Source organism: Xiphophorus hellerii, chromosome 18 (genome assembly GCF_003331165.1).
Source record: "Xiphophorus hellerii strain 12219 chromosome 18, Xiphophorus_hellerii-4.1, whole genome shotgun sequence".
In the NCBI taxonomy this organism is placed as follows: Eukaryota; Metazoa; Chordata; class Actinopteri; order Cyprinodontiformes; family Poeciliidae; genus Xiphophorus; species Xiphophorus hellerii.
Window position 1 is genome coordinate 8,913,309 of NC_045689.1, and position 24,472 is coordinate 8,937,780.

The following is a 24,472-nucleotide window of genomic DNA, read 5'->3' on the forward strand; positions in this document are numbered from 1 at the left end:
TACAAAAAATTTTTTTCTTATTGTTTAGTTGATAATATATTGAGTTTTTTTTTATATTGTTTGAATTTATATTAAATATATGTGCAAATGTTAGAAAAACATAGATTGTAGTTGGAACTCAAAGTAGGCACATCTTTTAATTGTGCAACAAAATGAGAACCAACCAAAGGCATTCATTTAAATGATGTAATTAATGCAAATTGGTTGCCTAAAATGGAAAAAGAAAGTGTTGCCAAAATGTATGCGATAAGACCCAGGTGTCTGTTCTTTTAATTCTGCTCAGTTTTGCCAGTGGCTATTACATATTTTAACTCTAATGTAAAACAGGATAACCAGCAGCTTTTTGTGCAATTCTTTCACAAAACTGAAAACCATTTCTAAATGTTCCATCCTGTTTCTCGTTATACAACTGTCTGCTGAGGAGCATGGCCATTTAAACCACCAGCATGACCATTTAAACCTTTGAGATCCAACACTTGATATAGTTGATTATATTATTAACTGCACATCTGTTATTTTTTAAAGTACAACTTCATTGCAAAACAAACAAAATCTTTTAACACAGTAACTTTTCATGAATTCATGGAACTGTTTAGCTTCTTCACAATCTAATTTACTAAATGTTTACACATCATTATATTTATTTACTTTTTATCAGAAATTTCTTGCTTATTCAATTTAGAGGAAATGAAAAATGATATGACTTTTATTATCTGCACTATAAATAAGGAAGAATAATTTACTGGCTTTAGGTGGGTGTGGGTCGGTTATGTTTCCTGTGGAACCAACCAAAAAGCTTCACATCTGCCAAGAAAAAATATCACAGCCACTGACTCAGGACAGGGAAAATAGTTTTCATGGTACTAAATTATTCCTGTTTATATTGTCATCCATGATGCTTTCATGATTTAGTAAAGTTCAATAAGGCTACCATGGCAAAGACATGAAGGAATTCCCTCAGGTTTTTTCACTCTGACCCTTACTGTGATTGCTCACTTTAGTGCCAAATCTTATTGCTCAGAAAACGATGGAACGAATAGACAACAAAATCTAAACATTCTCAAGTGACAGCACTAGTAAATGTGAAGTAATGAGATTATACCCCTTTTTTGCTGAAGTTTTTTTTTCCTTCAAAGAAATGTTTGCTTGAGCAATTTAATTGTTTTGGAAATTCCAGGGCATCGCCCTCAGAGCTGTGCATTCCTTGTCTCCACTACACAATGCATTCCTCAGGAATAAAAGTGATCTCCATCAGAATTGGTCAGACCCCCAGGAAAGTCTCAGGAATTTCGTCCAGCAGGAAAACAAAATGTCAGACAATGTGATTGATAGTGTATTAATTAGAGAGAAGTCTTGGCCGTAGGTGTCTTTGTTATATGCCCAAAAACGGTTCAATCTGAAGCGGTTTTTAGAAGCAATGAATCTGAGGAATAAAGAATATTTGGGATTCCAGTGTTGTCATATACATTGAAGCTGCTACCATAAAAATACAAGAACAAAAAATAATAATAATAATATTCTTTATGTGGCAGATATTTTAAGAAGGTTCTGTATGTTTACATTACATTGCTTTTATGAATTTCATGCTTTTGAATGTGAACATGAGACTTCATTAATGGGAGGTTTTGCATCAAATTTGTGTCAACTTCAAACCTCTTTGATTACAAATGAATTAGGTGATAATTTCCTATAATAAACTCATAGTCCACTCATAGAACTGTGATTTTGTGACTAATATTTAATATTAGAGATGATTTAAAGTTGTTTTGGTTTGATCAGAAATGTACTGTTGTTTTGTAAGTCTGTGCTACAACAGTGTAAACCAGAAGTATGAGGCACCAAATGCTTGCCACATTTTGTAGTTTTTATAAGACCCAAATGCAGGCAAGAAGTAATGCAGGAGGATTTTGTTGTGTTTCTAAAAGGAGTAGAAGGATCTTGAGCCACAAACCATGGGGAAACAGAAGGAGAAATCAGAAGGAGACAATTAAGACTGGAGGATTAAATACGAGGAAACAGTAATTGCTGGAGCAAGGAACCAGTGAGTCTAGCTAATTGAATGGGCAACAACACTTTGGGGAGCATGACTACAGGGAGGAAAAAATGACTGATACAGAATAGATACACAGAAAAGAAAACCGGAGCGGCTAAAATACATAAAAAGAGCAAAATACATTAAAAGTTGCAAAACACAAGATTCTATTTAAAATGAAAAAAAAAAAAAAAAACCTCAGAAAAATTTCCAACGGATCATAACAGTACGAGTTTCTAAATGAAGATCTGGATTAGTTGAAAACCTCTACACACATATATAAAGATTACAAAGCCATCCATCCATCCATCCATCCATCATTGGGTAAGAGGCAGGGTTGCACACCAAACAGGTTGCCAGGCCATCACAGGGCACTGCAAAGTTTTCTTGGAGTAACACATTACAGATGTTAGACGTGTTTAGCTTCATCTCCTGGTGGCAACTGTAAACAATATAAAATCTGTTGATATGCAGTAAATAGGAATAAAACAAGTGACTCATAGACAACAAGCAGCTTACTGTTTTGTTGTAACAGAAAACATTGTTGTCAAAACAATGTATGAAACACACAATGTCACTATGTGGTAAAAGGACTTTTTAGCCCATTGTATATTTACAGTGACTTTGAGGATCTCTGTCAACCATAGCTCTGTTTCTCATTCATAGAGTCACACATATTTGAGTTCAATTTGTTGCACACAAACAAATCATTCCGCCGAAGTGCATGCTGTCAAGGAGGAGGAGGGCTTTGCCAAATTTAAATTTCACCTCTGGAATGAAATTCAGTGAAGAAAACAAATATGATCCTTTGAAAACTAGGCTCGCTCTTTCCTTGAGATAATCCTGAATTTATTCCCTTTGTCTTCTATTTTAGTGTGGAAATAGAGAAAGACGTTTAGTATCCACACTGATAAAATACCTCCCTTTCCCCAATTACTATTCCAACCCACTAGCCCCTGGAAAAAAAAAAGTGTAATATACTTTTTTTTCAGACTTATGGCAGACACAGTATTTCACTTTGGCACTATGAGTTCATGTGAATGTCACAAAATTTTGAATATAAATACATATATATGTATATATATATATATATATATATATGGAATTATATTCAAATTAATATAATGAATATAATTTAAAAAAAAAAAATATATATATATATATATATATATATATATATATATATATATATATATATATATATATATATATATACCGTGTTCATTGTATGCAGAAGCAGAAATCGATCAAATCTATTAATTAACCTCCTGACTAAAAACAAGGAGCTCCTAGATCTGTTTTCACACAAATGAAAACCATCTGTGCACTCAACACCATATATCCTCCTGAAAGGATCACGCAGTGTAGGTCTATGTAGAATAAGTCCTTACAGTGCATACAGTGAATATGGGCAAATATGCAGTGAACTGGTCTCAAATTTCTCAAAATGATTTATATAGATCGTTTCAAATAACCTATGAACTTGTCCCATTTCCATCTTTCAGAGGTAACATTCACAGAAGTGGAGCTCATATTACCACACATGCAAAACAGTCTGCAGGAAATGTTCTGACAGGGCTTCTGGCTAGTGTTTGGTCTCAGTAAAGGTCTACATCAGACCTCTTGTTGAGATAAGTACCCTACTCTCATAAATTCATAGCTAACCCATGTCATAGAAATACTTCCCAAAGTGTTTTGATCCAGATAGCTGGCAAGTCCAGTCTCTCCTTATCCACTTTTAAATTAAAATTAAGAGCTTGTCCTGTCTGAAATAACAATATGTGTTGTGCAAGTTAATTTGTGTTTTAGTAACTGTGAATTTGAGCAAAAATACTAGTCATAATAATAAACTAAATAATAATAAAATAAAAATAGTAACAAATAAGGCAAACAGACTTTAAAAGTATTTTATAGTTAATAGGAATATTGAAACAGTATTTTATCTAAAAAAGTAGGTCTATAGTAATCTATCTATCTATCTATCTATCTATCTATCTATCTATCTATCTATCTATCTATCTATCTATCTATCTATCTATCTATCTATCTATCTATCTATCTATCTATCTATCTATCTATCTATCTATCTATCTATCTATCTATCTATCTATCTATCTATCTATCTATCTATCTATCTATCTATCTATCTATCTATCATCTTCCTTCCTTGAATCTGTTACTCAAGTGCTGTTCACTGTGACTGACAGCAAAGATTAAGAAAGAGTAGCCAGTAATCTTAATCAGCAGTCTGGGGGAATGTTTTGAAAGGCAAGAAGGGAATTTGTGAAGCTCTGGAAAACTGATTGGAGCTGAGTTGTATACTGATTATTTCTTATATTTTTACCAAGACAGGGAAAGTAAGGTTGATCCCAAGTCAGATGAACAATTTCATGGATAAGTAAGTGAATGATGAATCTTACTTCTTCCGTAAGGCTGGCTAATCTATTACTATCTATTACTGGTGTTGTTGCTGAGGGCAGACAGATACTATAGGTGAGTTATATCATGTTGTGTTCTTCTAATGGATCATTGACAAACTCTTGTGGATTTGTTAAAGAGAGAATTTCAGTCATGGAGTGAGCTATGAATAAAGATTAAAGCTCAAGGTAGGTTGTTTGAGGACGTTGGGAGATTAAGATAAAGTTGTGATTTTTAATTTTTTTTTTTTTTACTGAAATCATAACTTGTAAGAATCTAGTAGGATTAACACAATCAAGACAGACAATCTGGCTGATGAATAGGATCAGTGACATGAACAGTGGAAGCTGCACTGCTCTCAGAGAATATCCTTGTTCCTTCAACTCAGCTCTAAGTCTAAATTTCAGACACACACACAGTTGTCTTTATGAGAAATTACAAAGTAAAAGTAAGTAAACATGAAACCTACAGAAATTCATATGTTATAAAGGGCAACTAAAAAATGGATCCTATTGTCTGTGGTAAACTAATTCAAAGGTTTTTAAGATGGAACCCTTTTTGTTTTAGATCATAGTAACCTTTTCTGATAGACTGAGCTTTTCTACCCTTAACTTTATCACTGATTAAATTTGATCTGTTTATTATTTCTGCCATGGCCTCTGAGCGGGGATCAGTGAGCCAAGCGCTGTGGTTTTTCATTCATGGTTTAATATCTCTAAAATAGGCATGACAGAAAAATTACTAGGACTACAAGCTTGTGATGTGGACAGGGCCTAACCTCAAAGTAGAACTGCAGATTTATTCTTCATTACCACACCTTAGTTTTTATTCATAATCTGTTATGACTCACAGGAGCAGTGAAATAAGTATCTATGGGCACTGAGCTACAGTCACTCCATTATACATGTGCTCATACATTTTCACAGAGTCTGTACTAATCTGCCTGAACCCATAACTAAATGAATCAGTTTGACATTTTAATTTCAGTACATCTTTTCATCTTTGAGCATACATCACAGTGAAAGACAATTCTCTCATCCTTACAAGTTTTCTGATAAGAATGCTAACAGGAAATTTGACAATACTTAAGTCTATATGTCTACAAGACTTATACTGAAATGAATTTGCAGACAAAAAATTGATCTTGATAAGTGCCTTCAGCCTTCCTTAATCAAACCCGAGAAAAATAATCTCATCTCATTTATTACTTTAGCTCACACTATAAAGAAGGCTTAGCAGTGGTTCTTGAATGAATGGCACCCTGGCGAGCTACCAGACTGACTCAGTTTAATTGTGGCCTGTCCAGGCATTTTGGATTTTGAACTAGAGATAATCAAATTCATTGCATATTTCTTACAAAAAGCAAACAGACAAAGCACTTCAATAGCTAAAGCTTACTTTAGATTTCAAATTCAACTTTAACCACGGCACACCGCCATATTCTTTCATACCATGCAGACCATAGGAGAGAGGCCAATCCACACTGACTGGAAATAGAAATAAACAAAAGAAAACTTTTTTGTGAAGCAGGAGATTTGTTTCTTTTTTTTAACTGAATGCTATTGCTGCCACCTGGCTGATTGATACGCTGAGTAGAGAACCACATCACTCTCATCAAAGTCTGTCTCTTATCAGTTTTTGTGAAAACAGAAAACTGAATAAAAAGGTTTATTTTTTTGTCATTTTATCATATTTTTGTGTAGCCCTACCTTTATACACTAACTTCTATTAAACCTTGTAATTGAGTTGTGCAGACATTGCATTTTTTATACAGTGTCCTCTATTATCCTTTCTGAACCCTATCAAACTTTATGTCCAAACAAGATGTGTATTAAAACAAAATCTATTTTCCTGAATTGAAACTGTGACAGTTTTTGCAGGTAGAGTAGATGATTGTCCCTGTGGAAGCAAAGTACTGGGCTATCAGGGCTTTTTTGGGAGGTGCATAAATGTCTATGTGAGTTTGCGTACACTGCTGTCACAGTTATAATGAGAAGCTGGCACCTCTGGAAGTCATTTCACTCTGTGATAGAGAGGTTCACATAGTGGGGGTAGATGATTGGGCTGCCAGGAGGGGAAAAAAAGATTTAGCTGAAAAAAATCTTGTGCTCTGGCAGGAAGCACATTGTCCAACCACTTTTCATTTATGGCTTGGTTTTCGTATTCACAGCATACAAAACAATACATCTGCATCATTACTTTAAATCATGTGTACTGTCATTGGATTTGTTTATCATAAGTCAAACTACTTTATTTTGTTTAACCAAGAGTAAGTATGATGTCTTTTCTTTGTGATCACGACATAAATCCTGAAGATGCATCCAAACGGTATCAGATGTTCCTCAGTACGACACTGGCACAGCGGATAGCACTTTGTTGTGCTCTCATTTATCAGCTCGAAACAAAACATGGCGCAGGTTCAGTCTGTTTTAATGCTTCCAATGACTGACAAGGTAGCAAGGCACAGTTATGACTCCTGCACTACAAGAGATAAAAGTGGGCTTCCTCCAGGGAGCTGACAGATGATGCAGCCGATGTGCCTTTCAAGAGTCACAAGATCCCAGGAAAAGTTGCGGGCTTTGTTTCTTTTCTAGACTTTAGATGAAAAATACCCCCAGGGGGCTCCTTGACTGCTAACATCTGAGGGAAAATGCTTTGTGTATGATGGCTGGGCCTTCTTGTGATGCTGTGTTTTTGTTGAGGATATTAGGGCAGTAGTAAATTAACCCTTGGAAAAGAGCCTGAGTGCCCTTAAGCCAGAGCCATTATTTTACATTACAGTTGTTTACATTGTGTCTGATAAGTTGTTGTTTTTTTAAGGTTTTTCTCTCATGTTAAAATAATTTTATTGATAGTGTCACCAGTCTGGGCAGTTTTCAAAATAGACAATCACATTGTGCTACAGTTTCTCATCACTCATAAAGCATCATCGTAACAAACTTAAAGAGGACCAATCATGCCAAATTCACCTTTTGCACATTTTTATACTTTTATTTGGGTCTCAATTGTGTTTAAAAATAGCCAAAGCAGTCAAAGCAAACACCCAGTCAGTTTCGGCTACAAGTTAATATTTTTTGGTGTCTGGAAAATGAACCTCCCAATTGTTAAATCACAATCAACTGGTACCACGCCGTTACCTAGTAACCCCAACCGAGCACCACCCCTCGCCTAGCAACCCAAGTGGAGCTCCAGCATATTTGATCAGCTAGTTTCAGCTGCAACAAAACAGCAGTCATTGGGTGTGCTGTACAATGACGGCTGGAAAAGCAAGTGTTTAATTTTGCACTTACCATCCAAAAACTACTTGCTGCATACTTGTTGATTGGGGAGGAGGCTCTACTTCTGCTTTTCAAAGAGGTATGGTTGTATAAATGTGCATCTGTTTACAGCCATTGTCAAGTGCGAGTGTAAACATTGAGCATTAGGATCCCAGGATCTTAGGTTGTTTTATAATATGATTTCATTCTAGTTTCATTGTTATTTTGAAGGTTCTCTTGCGCATCACAGAACAGCTTAAGGTGATACAAACAGTGAAGAATAGTGGTGAAAATACACAGTGAAACCTCAAACAGATTTGTACCCAGTAAAGTTTTGAAGACTCGTCATCATGGCTTGGGAAGTTCTCTGAGTCAAACTCTCACTCAGATATGTAAGAATGAACCCTATGCAACTATAGTCTTTCAAAATCTATGTGAAAATCTGTTAAAAGTTTACCATCTTCCATAATATTTATTAAAGCCAGCTGTTCAGCTCGACTCATGTGGTGACATGCACCCATATACAAAGTGGAATTGTTAGCTTATTTTCTTCAGCGTGGTTTTGGAAAGAAAAAAGTATTGTTTGTGAATTCCTGTTGTTGAAATCCATACATCATCATCAACACAATGTGCTTGTTGTTGTTGTCAGCAGGCACTTGAGTTTTTTTTTCTTCAGTAATTTAATTACTGGATATTGAGCTTTGATTTTAAGTTGAAATTCAATATTTACAGTCATTTGAAAAGACTGCTAAAATAAATTAAGTTTTCTATGATATTCTAATACATTTGGACGCAACAGTGCATGATGGGGAAAATACTCTAGTAGTTAGCATTTGAAATATAAAGTGACTTACAGTTCTCTTTTGGATAGGTTGGTGGCACCAGAGTTCAGCACAAACCTGGACTGCCTCCTTGCGGTATCTCCTTAAAGCAATCACAGCCGCAGCAGCAGCGCTGAAGAGGAGAAGAGCAGGAGGTTGCAGCCCGTCACGTGTTGAATAAATCAGATTTTGGAGACGGACGTCCACTGCTCGGCCCCCACATCGCTTGGTCTCAGTTAGCGCGCAGCAGCCACAGCAGTGTGTCTGCAGCCGTACAGACAGACAGGCAGAGGCTGCCGCAGAGCTGAGAGCGTCCCCTAGATGAGGAAAGTTTGCCGCAAGTTTGCATTTTCACTTTTCGTGAGGAAATCCGAAAGAGGCTGTGAAGGATTTCTTGAAAGAAACTAATTCTGCAGAGAAGATCTCTTTAGGCTACTCACTGAAGAAGGAGACCCAACTATTTTTTTCTGGGATGGATGCAACTTTCACGTTGTGCTTCATAACGGGGAACTTATAAGAGCGTGGATTTATTGTAGTTCTGCATGAAAAACAGCACAGAGGAACAGATGAATGTGAGTATCATTCACAGTAAGGATCTTCTAACTCCCTGATGAGATGGGCTTGACTGTCAGTGTAGTCTAAATATCTAAGAATAGTCATTAAATTGCTGTCAATGCTTTTGTAAAAATTTAACAAAACAGGATTATGTCAACTTTTGTTTTGCATTTAGGTGGCTGAAACATTCCTTTTAACTTGAAAAAGTTTGATATAATAGTACCTAGGTTTTTCTGAAAAGAGACACTTTTGCTTAGAAGCACTGCCCTCTTCTAACTCTTTGTAAAATTACAAAAGTCCCGCACATAGCCTATACTTTGAAGAGCGGCCAAAGGAGAAAAAAAAAGAGAGAGAGATTTACAGCCCGTTTTTGTCGCTTGTGATTAAAGCCCCCCAGAGACGAAAACATTCCTCTCAAACTGTGCAGCATGAAGTTATTGTCCTCGGAGCTGCTGCAGCCGCTGCAGCGCTTTTTACGCCTCATTCCTGCGCCAGTTGAGCCCAAACCAAACGGTTCCACATGACGGCACAATGACTGTGACGGCAGACTTATGTTCATTAACCGTGAATGGGCTCTTCCTTTCCCTCAATTAATAAATTCATTAAACCTCCACAGGGTTTCATCACCTCGCACCCGAGTTGTGGTTGTGTCGGTTGCTATGGTGCAGTTGGCCACGACAAATATGCTTAGTTGTGTTCATACAGATAACAAAACCTTAGGACCAACTTCAGCCCAGAACTTTATGCTGATGTTTGCATGCAGACCAGATTTAAATCACACTGGAAAAGAAGAAAGCCTGCTTGAATAAAGTCAGTGTTTTATACAACTTTTCATAAAACTGTCTGTTCCATATTCCGTCTCTGGAGATGTCCAGCTTTTCCACTCCAGAAATTTCTTTTAAATCCTAAAAGTACTTGAATTCTAAAAAATACTTAAAGGAATTGTCCAGGATTGTGAACTTAGGTTTTATAAAAACATAACAAACAGGTCATAAAAAAACCCAAAACTTTTTTGGCATCTTCATTTAAACCAAATAGTTGGTCTTGGAGTTGGATTTAACAGCTTGGGAGGAGACAAGACCCTACCAGATTTGTTCTGTCTTGACGGTTTTTTCTTCTTAAAACCGTCATGGCACAGGTAATGAGAAGCTCAGCAGTAGAGCATAAGTACCTTATACAAAGGCAATTATTCCTTGAGACAACAGTCCAGGGTTCAACTTCCGACTCTAGACTATTTGCTTCATATCCGTCCTCTCCTTTTGCTACTTCCTTCCCCGTTTGGCTTGGTGTTAATAAAGGCCACCTGTGAACAAAATCTAAAAGAAATAGTCAAAACAGTTTATGCAAATGCTAAGTATCAACACGCTTACATAGGGCAATTACCTACACTGATGTGATTGTTTCATGGGAAATAAAGGTCGGAGGCTGTGCAGCACTGATGATTTTTCAGTGTGAAACACATGCTGATAGTGGAAAACATGTTTTTTCCAGCCAGACTAACTCTTTGATATAAAAGTAAGGTGATGTAAAAAGGAAAATTATTATAGTGGTTTAAGTTTTTTTTATTTTTACATTGCCTTAATTTTCTTTGAGTGGAAAGAATTTGTTTCACATAGGAGGGTCATTTGTGGAACACTTCGGCCGACCTCAGTTTCCTGTGTAAATAACTATAGGTTCCTGTGTAAATAACCACTCATTTCAAATGTGATGACTTTTCATAAAGTAGTGTTTACATAAACCACTGTGATGTTTGGAGATCAGGTTGGTTTTAAAGGGAGTTATCTATTACAGGTAGACATCCGGATGTTTATAACAGAACATCACTTCAGAAAACCCTGGATTATCCCTTTAAGTATTCTCACATACGGTGTAGTGACCTTTTGTTTTAGTTGTTGTCTTCTTGCATCACTGGTACTGTAACTAAATGCACATGTGTTTTTACTGATGCAGTACTGTGTGCTGCTGCCAGTGCAGTGACAAAAAGTTTCACTTTAAAATATATCATTATTATTTTAGCTAGAACATTTTAAACAAATAGTTAAACAGACCCATGCTGCTCTTGATGTGGTAAGAAGATGATTCGTCTTGTCACGCACCCTCATATACTCTGGCTAAAGGGCTCAGAGGGGGGAAAAAAGGAGAAAGTGTGCCTTTTCAACACAGTGTTTGTTATTACCAGGGGAGCACACATGCATGTGGAGGCCCATGATGGCTTTTCCTGCTCTTTTTACATGCACACAGAGCGAGGTTTCAAAGACTAATGTGAGGCACAGAAACGGAGCACTTAGTTTGGCCAACATTCATAGCATTTTAGTTTGCTTTGTGCTAAGCCTGTCATCCTCATGTCCAGGCAATCTGCTGCTCTGTCTGTGGTTTCCATTATGGCTCCTCTGAGCCTCGCTTGGCTGGCATGGTCTCGAAACCACAGACGTTTTCTTTGAGTTAACTGGAATTCTGACATGCTCATTTTACAAAGTCTGTCACTATAGTTGCCCCTCTTTGTCTGATGATAATAAAAATTTAGTTGTGTTTATTAAAGTAGGTCAGCTGTCCCATTGCTTTTGAGGAATATTCTACTGTATTTTGATTTATGCTGCTAGACCTCAAGCTGTTCTCTGAGTAAGTGAAATTACAGACATAACACAAGATTAAAAATATGTATGTTTGCAACTTCATATAGACAATCCTGAAATGCATATTACTAGATCAAATGCAAAGCAGTTGTTTTAGCTTCATGTGCAGCAGCAGTTTCCACTACTTCCAAATTCTAAAAGTTTTTTTTTTGTGTAAGTGTTGTTATATCACATTCAGTGTCTGTATTGGCTCAAGGTGAGAGACAGAAGTTTGCTTTTGTTTTTAGTGGAACATGCCTAACCAGAGATGTGTTTGGTTTTGCAGCAGTGCAGGACGTAAATAATACTTCAGAGAAACCTGAGAAGTCAGGTACATTTTGGCAAATCTGCTTTCTGAGCAAAATGGAACACATTTTCCATTATGAGGTGTGAATAACAAGAGAGGAAGATGAATCACAGCCCTGATGTTTTCAGCATTCAGTTCAGTTCATCTAACAAAGTGCTCAGAAATATATTTGTTTCAAACCTACAGCTTTGGTATTGTTTGGTTGACAGGCTTAGTTTTAAGGATTTAGGAAGAAAAATGAGGCCACTGCTAAAGTTATTACTAACAATCTCACACACATACAGTGCCTTGCAAAAGTAATTATTGCTTTGGATTTTTTCCACATTTTGTCACAGTACAACCACCATCTTCAATGAATTTTATGATAAGTTTTTGTAATGGATCAACACAAAGGGGAATTTAACTATTCAGTGGAAGGAAAATAGTGTATGTTTTTAAAAATTAGTGATTAGAACAAGTATAGCTTGCATTTGTACTCAGATCACCATGAGTGAATATCTGTAGCACTGCCTTTCACCGCAGTTACAGCTGCAAGTCTTTTCTCTACTAGCTTTGGACAGCTAGAGGCTGCAATTTCTGCCCATTCATCTTTGTCAGAGGAGAATGGAGTCAATGAAAATGTATTTTAATTTGTACGTACATTAAATTTCATTTTCTTTTTCATTGACTCTACTCTCTTTATATTGACTAGAGCAGTAGTCAATAAAAGGAGAGTATCATCCTTTCGATGATACTTTACAAGGAAAAAATGCAAGAATAAACCAAAAGTGAAAACAGATGCTGAAGAAAAAAAACAAAAACAAAAAAAAATCAAGAAATTACAATGAAAAAGCCAACTAGAACAGATGCGACTTGAGTTGTGATTTAAAAGTAAGAAGAGGGTCGATATTGCAGATATCAGGAAGTAGAGAATTCCAGAGTTGGGGAGCAGAGTGAGAAAAGGCTCTGCTCCCCTTGGTGATGAGGCGGAAGGAGGGAACAGTGAGGCGGGTAGAAGAGGAAGAACAAAGAGAGCATGAATGAGTGGTGATGTGCTGGAGGTCAGACAGATTTTACAACATTGCCACAAATTCTCAAATAGATTTTGGTCTGCATGGGGCCAATTTCACAAATGATTACGCTTTAAGCTTAAGTATTCCATTGTAGAGCTTTCTGTCTGATTGGGGTCACTGTCCTCCAGGATGGTGCTGTCTCAATTCTTTTGTAGGCTCAATAACCGTTTTTGTGAAGGGTTGTATTTAGCTTGTGTTCATCCTGAAGAAAAGCATCTTCACAGCATGATGCTACCCCTATGTTTCACACTGTGACTGGTGTTAAGGTTTAGTTTTAGTATCCTGTCACACAGAACTTTGCATTTGGGTCAAAACGTTCAATAGTCTTAGCCTACCAGAGCACCTTCGTCCACGTTTACTGTTTCTGATACATGGGAATAAGTTCCAGTGGAAATTACTAAACATAATCTGTGGCTCTTGATGCATGGGAGAATATTGTGTTTTTCTGAATGAGAGCACTTTTACAAAGAGTTTATTTTACAGAACTGCCTCTTGTCACCATTACATTAATAAAATATTCTAACTTTGGAGTTCTGTTTTTCAGAAACTAAACTTATATCGCGTTATGTTTCTGCGCCTGTGTTTGTTTCTCCCTTGGTGTACTTATTGGCATTAGTACAAAAATGTGTTTTCCTTTCTTTCTATATATTTTTTAAACCACACACTTTACTAAACTTGGTATTGTGCAATTGTCTTACCCAGCTGTGTCTGCTATATCCATTAGGCTGAACTGCTCTGCAGAGGTCCACTGCTGGAGCTCAACTAGAAAATGCATTATTTCAGTCGTGGCATTTGGTCAAAGATGAGGGCCTAAAAATGCTCCCTTTTGTGCTTTGGATGTTGAAGTTTATCCCCACTGTTGCTGTAAAGTAAATCAATACTGAGACTACAAAGTTCACACAGAGTCAAGATTTTCAGGCTGTCATGGATGTGTGCTTATATATTTTTGCCAAGAGGAGAACATGCAAGGCAATCCAAGTGATGGAATGTAACGGTGAATTTCTAGTGCTTGACTTTTAAGGTTGTGCTATTTGGAGTTTACATTGTCTTCTTGGAAGAAATATAAATTTGAACTTAATGTAGGACATTAGGATCAAAGTTAGTTTTGCTGCTAACTACAGACAGCCACTTGCAACACTTTATTAAATTACATACTTTAAAACAAGACCCTATAGGTTTCTTTCTGCTCACATAAAATGGAATTTACTACATTAAAAGTTAGCATTTTCTGTGTTGTGGGCTTTGAATTATGGCAGACTGAAATTAGGCCTGGAATCTTGTGTACATATGGCCAACATCCAGAGGACCTCAATTATAATGCTGTCGAGCCAGAAAAAGGGAAAGAGGTAGACTGCGTGGAGCCCTTCAATTCTGCTCTAGCCTACTACTCTGTCACTCAAACACACCGCTACTACCGTGGCTGAGACAGATCACCACACTGCGCTCACAGACACATGGGAGGGATTTAGTGGGTACACTCGCACTCATAAACACACGCACATATGCACACACAGATGTGTTGTGAATGTTTCCATGTATGTGTCTGTTAAACCACTGGGGGGAGTCTTGGAAAGCTTTCTTGAGAAATTTTGGTGTTTAGAAATTCAATCCTGTGTTACGTTCGTCTTTATACGTTTCCTCCAAGCTAAAGTAGAACTTTCTTTGAAAACAAGGAAAGTAGTTTTGAATTACTTCAATCTAGACAGAACCGCACACTACTGGGAAGCCAGTTTCTCCATTTGATTCAAAAGACATGATAATTTTCTGTGTGCCAAACACTTAGTGGTTCAGGATTATTCAGCAGATGGTGACTATCTTGTTGAACTGTTTCCACACAGCTTCACAGTGTCTCCCATTCTCAGTTACAGATTGTCTGTGGTGGAGTGGGTGCAATGCCAAATTCTTCATGGATGCTTTTTGCTATGGAAAATCTGTTTTTAAAATCAGTTTAAGGTAGCAAAAAGTGTTTTTTTTTGTTTTGTTTTTTTTAAACTGAACATGTATCCTGTGCAATTCAAATGATTAAAAAAATCTTTTAGAGGGAAAATGTGTACTGAATACACATTTGCTCTGCAGAGGTCGCATAATTGTGGATCCTTAAGCTTATACTTTTTTTTAACCACCTCTAATTCAATATCTGTTATGTAATGGTCTAGAGTAAGACTCAAACGCAGGCATGAGACAGCCAAGTGAAAATAAATAGCTTTACTTAAAAATGCAAATGACAGAGAAACAAGCTTGTGTGAAGATAGGATGATCATCTTCTTGATTTTAATAGTGGTTGGCTATAAAATGGAATGTGAATCAAGAAAAGCAGGCTAAAAATCCCAAAAACAAACAAAAAGAAAACACCCTATATTTGTAAGTAATCTGGTTAACTTCAAATGACAAAAAATAATCTTTTCACATACATCAAAGGGTCTTAATAGGGTTGTTTTCTTAAGAGATTGGACTGTTATTTATCAATTTCAAGACTGATTAGTCCTGCTTTGCTTTCTGGTTTTTGCTACAAATAGACATTATATGTTCTATTGTCTCACTTTCCCCACACAAGTCACATCTTCCTGAATCAGTATGATCTGACCAACTGAGAGATATTTACGCTCAAAAGTAAATAAGGTGAAACTGTGTGGAGCTGTGCGAGGAGGCAAGAAATTGAAGTTGATTTCAGGAAATATAAGAAATGGCTTATGAAATACCAAAATAAAGCTGAACACAAAACCAGAGTCACAAAGATCAAGACAATTTTAGCCTTCTATCTCCCTTTGAGAAGAGTCAGTCGGCATCCCACAACTTAAATTGGCAATATTTACCCACTCTGTCTGGCAAAAGTTTTCCGTAGTAGATTGAGGACATCTCTTTCTCACAGCCCTCTCCAGGTGACCACACTGGTTTTCGATTGGATTTTGTTCTGTACTCTGTTTTCCTTTGTTGAAGTAATTTTGTTGGGTTTTGTCAAATGCTTGCAGTCACAGTGAGGCTGAACAATAAACTCATTTTTCATCTTCGACTTTCTGAAGGTTTTGGTTCAAATCCAGAGGCGCCGCATTATTTGTACCAAAAATATTGGGTACAGTCCTGTCAGTTCACTACACACATTTACCAAATAATACAGGGTTATTTTACACCTGTACTGTAAAGACAACGTTTTGAAAGGTTGTCTTTAATGTACCATGGTAAACAGTTTTTGTGCCCTTGTAGCTATGGTGGTTCTTTGTAACCTCTTTGCAAACTGTGGCTTTAGCTAAAGGATGGAAATGAAAGTTAAGCTTAGCTGACTTTTGCAGCTAAATTTTATTTATGGTTGTTTAGATTCTGTATAATTGAAGGCCTGGTGGAATATGGAAGGCTGGACTTCAATCAAAATGTGGTTCAACAAATTATTAGTTTAAGGGGTACACACTTATGTAATCAGGTTATTGCAGCTTCTCTTTTTATTACATTTTCCTTCTAACAGATTTATTGCTTTTTCACTTAATGCAGGACACATGTCACATTAAAGGTGGTGTGTAAACTTTTCATATCCACTGTAAATGCAACAGAAACACACACTCCCTGCTTTACATGTGAACATGCTCCTCCAGAAAACATGTAGGTTTTCCAGGCAAATGTGATTTTCTCACCTTATTTGCATGAAACTCCCCCAGACTCACTTTCTGAGGGGGTATGCTGTGGTCTGGGTTTTGGCTGCTTCCATAGAAAAGAAGAATTTTAAAGAAGGAACAAGGTGCTGACTTATTAGCTGAGCTAAGACGTGTTGGAAAATTTTATATACTAGACCTTTTCTGTATTATGGTAGAGAAATCAGCCAAAAAACATATGAGAAGGTGTTAAAGACATTCCCATTTTTTCTTAAAATACCTTAGAAATATTAAGTAAATATTTTTCTTGGTTCCTGGTGTTGTGACACTTTGATATGACTCAGGTTTCCGTCTTTTTGTGTTTTTTCAGGCTTAAAACGAAGAAGCAAAGATGAAGACAGCTGCCAAGGGTTTTGGAAAGTTTAAAATGGATCCTTTGCATTCTGATGGGTGGTTTAGCAGAAGGATAGTGCTAATAGTGTATGTGGCCTTGGAGCTTTTAACACTCCATTCATCTTTTGTCTTTGGGACCCTTGAGCTACAGCTAGATGAGGAACAACCAGCTGGCACAGTTGTGGGTGATATCAGCGCTGGACTTCCTCCTGGTGTCACGGCTTCCTTGTATTTCATCTCCGACCATGAGGGCACTGGAGTGGGCAGTGATTTGGACATAGATGAAAGCACTGGTATAATTAAAACTGCCAAAGTTCTGGACCGGGAGTTGAGAGACAGATACAGCTTCATTGCAGTCACCATGACAGGTGTGACTGTTGAAGTGACTATCAACGTAAATGATATAAATGACCACGCTCCAAAGTTTCCCCGAAAAAGAGTGACATTTAAAATTCCCGAGCAGACAGCCATTGGCACAAGATTTCCTCTTGAGCCAGCTGTGGACAGTGATAAAGGACAGTTCACAACACAGGGTTATCTTATCAAAGATGGAAATGTTGGCCAGGCCTTCACCTTGGAGACAAGGAGGGGAAGCAGTGAGGTTCTCTTCCTGGACTTGGTGGTCAATGGCATTCTAGACCGAGAGAAAAGATCAACCTACACGTTATCTTTAGAGGCCTTTGATGGCGGTTCACCCAAAAGAACTGACCAGATAACTTTAGATATTATTGTACAAGATATAAATGACAATGCTCCTGTTTTTAACCAGAGCCGCTATCATGCTATCATATCTGAGAATCTCCAACCAGGAAGCAACATCCTCCAGGTGTTTGCAACAGATGCCGATGAGGGTGATAACGGGTTGGTTCTGTATGAAATCAACAGGAGGCAAAGTGACCCCGATCGGTACTTTGTCGTGGACACTCGGTCTGGGATAATCACTTTGAACAAGCCGCTGGACTTTGAGATGAGAAGAGTCCATGAGCTTGTGGTCCAGGCTCAAGACAATGCAACCCATCCAGAAGTGACCAATGCCTTTGTAACCATTCATGTCAGAGACTACAATGACAACCAGCCCACCATGACTATCATCTTTTTAAGTGAGGATGGGTCTCCTAGAATCTCCGAAGGTGCGCAGCCAGGCCAGTATGTAGCCCGGATCTCAGTCACCGACCCAGATTACGGAGAGTATGCCAATGTGAATGTGTCGTTAGAAGGAGGAGATGGAAAATTTGGCCTGACAACAAAAGATAGCATCATATATCTTGTTTGTGTGGACCAGATTCTGGACCGGGAGGAGAGGGACACCTATGAACTGAGGGTCATGGCAACAGACTCGGGCACACCCCCACTACGGGCGGAGTCCTCCTTTGTCATCCAGGTGACTGACATCAATGACAACCCTCCTCTTTTTGATCAGCCGGTGTACAGACAAGTGATCCCCGAAGTGGTCTTCCCAGGCAGCTTTGTGTTGCAGGTAACTGCAAGAGATAAAGACCAGGGGCCAAATGGAGATATTAACTACAGCATCCTGCAAGATCCAAGTGGCTACTACAGCTGGTTTAGTATAGACTCCATCACAGGCATTATTACCACTCTATCCCAGCTGGATTATGAAAAGAACCCTAGTCCCAGTATAACTGTTGTTGCCACAGATGGAGGAAAACCTCCCCTTTCTTCCACATCAGTGGTTAACATCTTACTTCAGGATATAAATGACAATGAGCCTGTTTTTGAGAAAAATTTCTACAACGTGTCCATCAAGGAGAACACAGCTCCAGGGACCTGCATTCTACAGGTAGGACTTTTTTTCTCTGGATTTTTGTTTTAGTGAAAGTATGTCGAGAGATTAATGTTAATCAGAACTCCTCCAGTTATAGGCCGAGTTCCAAAGGTGCTGCCTGAAAATCACAGGCAAGATTTCTGGAAAGACAAAACTAATGTAAATTCATAGAATCAATAGCAGACAATGTTTCAGTGAGTTTATTGAGACCTTTCATTCCTCTGAGGCAAATTATTTTTATTGGTAAAGCTGTTGAAATTGGATGGCCTTATTGAGGATTTACCTGCAATTTTAGGCCAAGATGATCTCCATTTTGGCTGTCCTTTCTTTCACCTCTCGAAAGGTTTCCAGGGTAACAGGGGCAGTTTAAAGTACCCTGTCAGCTCAGACACAAAAGGGTTTTTCACATACACAGGCAGAGACAAATTCAAGGCTTTATCTAAAGAATTATATGTTATGTCACTTTTAAAAGGCAACTTAATTAGCCTTGTTCATTGTGGGAAAAAAATGGCCACAGAAGACAAGATTAATTAAAGTTCAGACAAATTACACCTCTCTATTCAGCTGTAGTTTTGTTTCCTTGGAAATGTTGTTTTCTCAACTATGTCTGGCAATTTTAATGGAAAAAGGCCGATATTACAATGGGAAAGAAGTTCATTGGGCGTTAATGTTATTGAAGTAATTTATATATATTTTTGAGTTGTGTGTTTTTTTAATATATATAATTTTGCACCAATCAGACATTTGTGGAGAATATAATTTCCAGCTTTTACAACACTTTGATGTGTACTTTACAGATTAATTAAATTTTTTTTAAGAAGTATAAGAACATATATAAAACACTTTGCAAAAAGTTGTTTTTTTATCTGAGAAACAGATTAATATTAGTGCTGTGGGGGTGCAGAAAAGGTTTTACTGTTATTTTAAAACAAAGTCCAAATTGTTAAGGAGTGTGCTTTTTATGAACTGACTTTCTCATCTTCTTTTGACCATGAGTGTCGTTAGCACAACTAGCATACCAAAATAACAGTGTCTTTTTGTGTTCTCAACTGAATGTAGAGGTTTCCAAAAGGCTGCCATGAGTTACCAGAATAAAACATGCTATCCTATAAAGTACTCTGTTTAGCTCTGTTGCTTTTTAAAGAAGTGTTCTTTTTTCTCACTCTCTCACAGCCAAACAAGCCACAGAAATGTCTGTTTCCTTTTAGGTAGCATCGTTCCGATTCTTCTGACTTTCATCTATAAACCTCAATGAGATTTTCGAGGTGTTCTGAAGCTGGTTGTAAAAAAATGTAATCAAACCAAATACTAAACATTTGTTCATGATCCATGGTCACTATGTTCACTGCTGCTCCCACACCATGCAAAATTGGTTGGCTAAATGTGAGGTAGACACTGAAAGGCACTGCTTTTAGGCTTTTTTTTTTGGCATGCCTAGTTGTTGCAGTCATGTGTATTTGGCGGACCATGTGAGAACAGACTGCTCTTACTCAGGGTGCCAGCTTTACATCCAAACATCACAGCAAGACATCAGATGACTGCCTTTTTTCTCAGTAGACTAAATTCACTGTGTCTGTCCCCTTTCCATCCACAGTTCTGGTCCAAAAAAACCCCTTTACAATAAGGGCATTGTGATCATTAATTCAGAGGTTTGAAGTTTCTCTATTTATTTTACTCTGTGGGTCACCAGCACAGCAGTTTATGATTATTCCAATGAAATCTGGCTCTGCGCCTGTGCTCTTCTGTCAAGTTCCACTATACATCACTTGGTTTTTAAATAATTTTATAATCAGATCAGGGAAGTCCAGAGATAACTGAAAATAAGTTAACAGCAGTCAATTTTGTAATTCAATAGAGAAGATCGGTTGCGTAGAAAACATTTCCTTCAGTGGGTAAGTCAAGTATGACATGGAAAACCACATTTTACAAACACTGAGTTACAAGCTGAAATGTGTTATGAGGCATTACTAATTTAAGTCTACTTTTTTGCTATCCTGATTCTGCCTACTTTTGCAAGTTTTACAAATAGTGTGGAGGTCAAATTATATTATTACACAGCAAATCCAATGATATACAGGGACCTAACTGCTTGTGCAATTCTTATAATGTGGTATTCTTAGTCTTATGTCCTGCATTAATTACTTCTGTTCATTTTAAGTTAAGTTTAATTTTCATGCTACTCCTTTTAGATTATGTTCTACAGATTGCATTCATGTATCAAGAGGAGACATTCTTTGTAGTTGTGCACTACATTACAAATATGTGTATCCTTTCCGTGACATTAGGAAACTAATTAAACAAACCAGTAATTACTGCATGTCATCTGACAAGATGTTGGCAACATCAGCCCTGAATCCATAAATGTAGGATGAAAGCCAATATTACAAAATTTTGTAAGTGATAATGAGGGAGAGACTTTTTTAATACCTAATCACATAAATCTGTTTAAAATTTCAGCATCACCTTAATAAGCATCTGACACTGTGTTATATACAACTTAATGACCAGGTAAGCAATTAATCTATGTCTATAGATTTTTTGGGGGCATGTTGAACAATGAATTACCACTATCACATACCTTGGTTCATTTCAGTTTCAAAATAATTAACCAATCTATCAGTCACTTTTAGTTTTTTCATTGCACAGTTCGATCTTCTGATATACCAGGCCATGTGTGCTTACAGACCATGTAGCAGGAATTATGGAATCAAATAGGTGTAGCTTACGACTTACACTATTCACCTGAGCAATGCCTAAAAAAATGAATTCGAGATTTAACCTGATAGGAATTTTTTCCTATAGCAGAGCTGTGTTACAGTCATCAAGCTGGCCTTTCAGTTATACTCAGTGCTTTAAAGAGAAGCAAAGTGGTTGTGAAGCATCCTAAACATGTTATGCTTATTTCTGAAATCAGATAAACGGTTAACCGTGTAGTCCTTCCATTCTCTGCACTCCTGTTGCGATAGATTAACTCTTTGTTATGTTTCATATTCTGTGTCTTGCTTATTTCCTAATCCTGTTTTACCCCTTCAACTTCATAGTGATTTGGGGTTTATTACCTCCTGTGGTGGATCAGGGGCACAATATTGGTGGGTCCACTTCATTCACCTGTTTCCTGTCAGTCCTTTACAGTTGACTATAAAGAACATTCTTAAACAGAAAGATAATCTGAAAGTTGCTTCTGAAATGCCATGTATTCAGTATGTGCGTTGCAATAGGAAACAGTGTAGAATAAAGTGAGGTTTTCTTGGCTTAAGGAGTTAGTCATTTATTGTTTTCTGTACTGTTTTATCATTTGTTTAAGTAATAAATCTTTTCAGTTGGTTATATCAGAATGTTTCACCAGAGAATAATTTACAAATATCATTGCAGTTTTGAGTTAACATAGAGGATCTCTGCTAAGAATTGTACCTCTGTCTGTTTTTTTTTTTTTTTTTGCGGGGGTCCTTTGGCTCCAGCAGAAAAGCGAGAGGGGTCTCTTGGCAGCTGTGGGGGAAATGAACCCTGACAAGCGCCTGCAGAAGTGGCGGAGGTGACATGAGCAGGGGGGCTTCCTTTTCTGTCTGCTGGTCTGTCTGCCTCTTAAATTCTTATCTGATCCCCTTTCATTTTCCATTAGTGGGGTGTGATGATAGGCCATAATAAGTTTTTTGTATGTCACCTTTCCTACTTTCATTAGAGAAAGGATCTTTTTCTTTCATCACTGCTACTGCTGCCCCCTCAGCAATTTGAGACAAACTGATTGCAGTAGTTACTGGAGAAAACAACTTTTCTTTGTTGAAGCTGTGACTCAGTATGACGCTTAAAAGGTGTTTTCTTTCTCTGTGCTTTTGTTAAAAATTACTGTTCTCTCAAAGGTATCAATTGTGTTTTGAGACTTTCAGGGGTTTTTTTTCCTTTATTGGATTGTTTGCTATGGCCATGACTTTTTAATGTCTTTTGGGATGAAAAACTGTGATCCTTCTAGATTTTATTTTAGAAAAGTGTTACAGCTAAAACTTTCCCAGCATTCAAACAGCAACCCTCAGACATATTCATTATTCTGTGCTGAATTCTTTAAAGGCAGCCTAGTTGAAAGAGGTACCTCAGTGAAGTGGCACTCTAAATCACTTCTCCATTCCTACCAACATAAAAGTAGCCGGTCTACAGAGGAAAAAGACTACTCATAATTGCTGTGGAGAAAAAAGTATGACTGATTGAATGAATGTCTTTTCTTTCACACCAGCCTCTCATGGTTTCTGCACTCTTTTTACTACACTGGCCACCTGCTGGCAACCACCAGCCAAAAGTGTATAAGGCTAATTTCAATCCCTAAAAACCATTTCCTCACTCCAGTGTTGGCTAGTAAAAAAGGTGGATTACATTAATTGAAAAAAAAATATCATTACACTTGTGCTACAATCAGTACAAAGGTGAGGTATGAACAATTCAATCACAGAATCAGCTTTTGTTTATCCTTCCTCAATAGTCTTTCAAAACGTCTGCACAGATGCATTGAAATTTTATTTATGTTATTTGTTTTTTGTGTGCTGCTTTTAATAGACTCATTAATTTAGATTGAAAATTAAAGTGGAATTTAAACAGAATCTTGATAAGAAATTAGGTTTAGCAATGCATTTGCCCTTTAGAAACATAAATTAGTTTCTTTGTCCTTTTGCTTATTTAGACAATTACCAAATTTTTTAATTTCAGCTCTAAGCAGTTTCTCCTCTCTCACTGTTTAATCTCTGTTTTGCTGAGCCTTATAAGGATTGTGCATAAACACTGTTTATTATGACCTTTATCCAAATTAGATTTCTGCAAAAGGACCACAAAATTGGAGGACACATTTTTTTTTAGCAGAAAGGAAACCTGTTCGACTATAAAAAAAAAAGAACATGCCGCAAGCATAAAAATTCCATTTTACAATAAAGATGTTCCAAGACTTTAGCTTTCTGAAAATAAGAAAAGCTAATTATGGAGATGTGAGGAAAATGCCAATTTCAGAGTTGTATTTTGGTACACAAAACATGCAATCATTTCTCACCAGAAAATTTTCTGGCCATTGTGTGTGTCAAATGAAATGTTCACTTGTCAGTTTTAATGCTAGACATGCCTGCTTGACTGAGAGACTGGTTTAGCTCGAAGCATAGCTGACTCTGCACTTGGTTTTACCTCTGTTTCTTTTTCCTCCTCATAACAACCAAGCTTTGCTGTGGCTCTGTGGGATAGCAGTATTTTCCAGGAATGCCAAAATTGCAGGAAACTGGATGTGCTACTTTATGTGTTGGTGAATGTAATACTTCCCTGAACACTTAGTCCTGACTTGAGCAGGGGCAGTGATGTGAACATAAACGGTCATGTACGTCTGAACAGAAGGTGGGGTGTTTAGGCCAGTTTCTTCAGACAGACTTTTTTGTCTGTTTAGACATCTGTGAATTCACTATCAGTCTCGCAGCAATAGCTTGGAAAGAGTTGTGGGGAAGGTTTTGAGGAAAACATTAACAGCAATTACTAAATTCAGAAGATAGTGGAAAATGGGATTTAATAAGATCAAACCTAAGCTCTGAATGAGCTGAAAGATTTTTTGAAGGTCAGAATGGTATGCATCTCTGTAAAATACTGCAGTTTTATGGTATGATGGTAATTTTACAAAATTTTATGGTGGATTCTCCTTTTATA

At 37.2% G+C, this 24,472-nt stretch overlaps 1 protein-coding gene across 1 annotated transcript in view; it reads left to right on the forward strand.

Annotated features, from left to right (window-relative positions):
* Window positions 1-8,645: 8,645 nt before the first annotated feature.
* Window positions 8,646-24,472, forward strand: part of LOC116707721 (protocadherin-16-like) — a 95,353-nt gene continuing 79,526 nt past the window's right edge. The window contains exons 1-2 of the mRNA XM_032545203.1: window positions 8,646-9,100; window positions 17,006-18,826. Of these exons, the coding sequence (XP_032401094.1) occupies window positions 17,027-18,826 (1,800 nt within the window). The 5' untranslated portion in view covers window positions 8,646-9,100; window positions 17,006-17,026. The remainder of the gene's footprint in view (window positions 9,101-17,005; window positions 18,827-24,472) is intronic.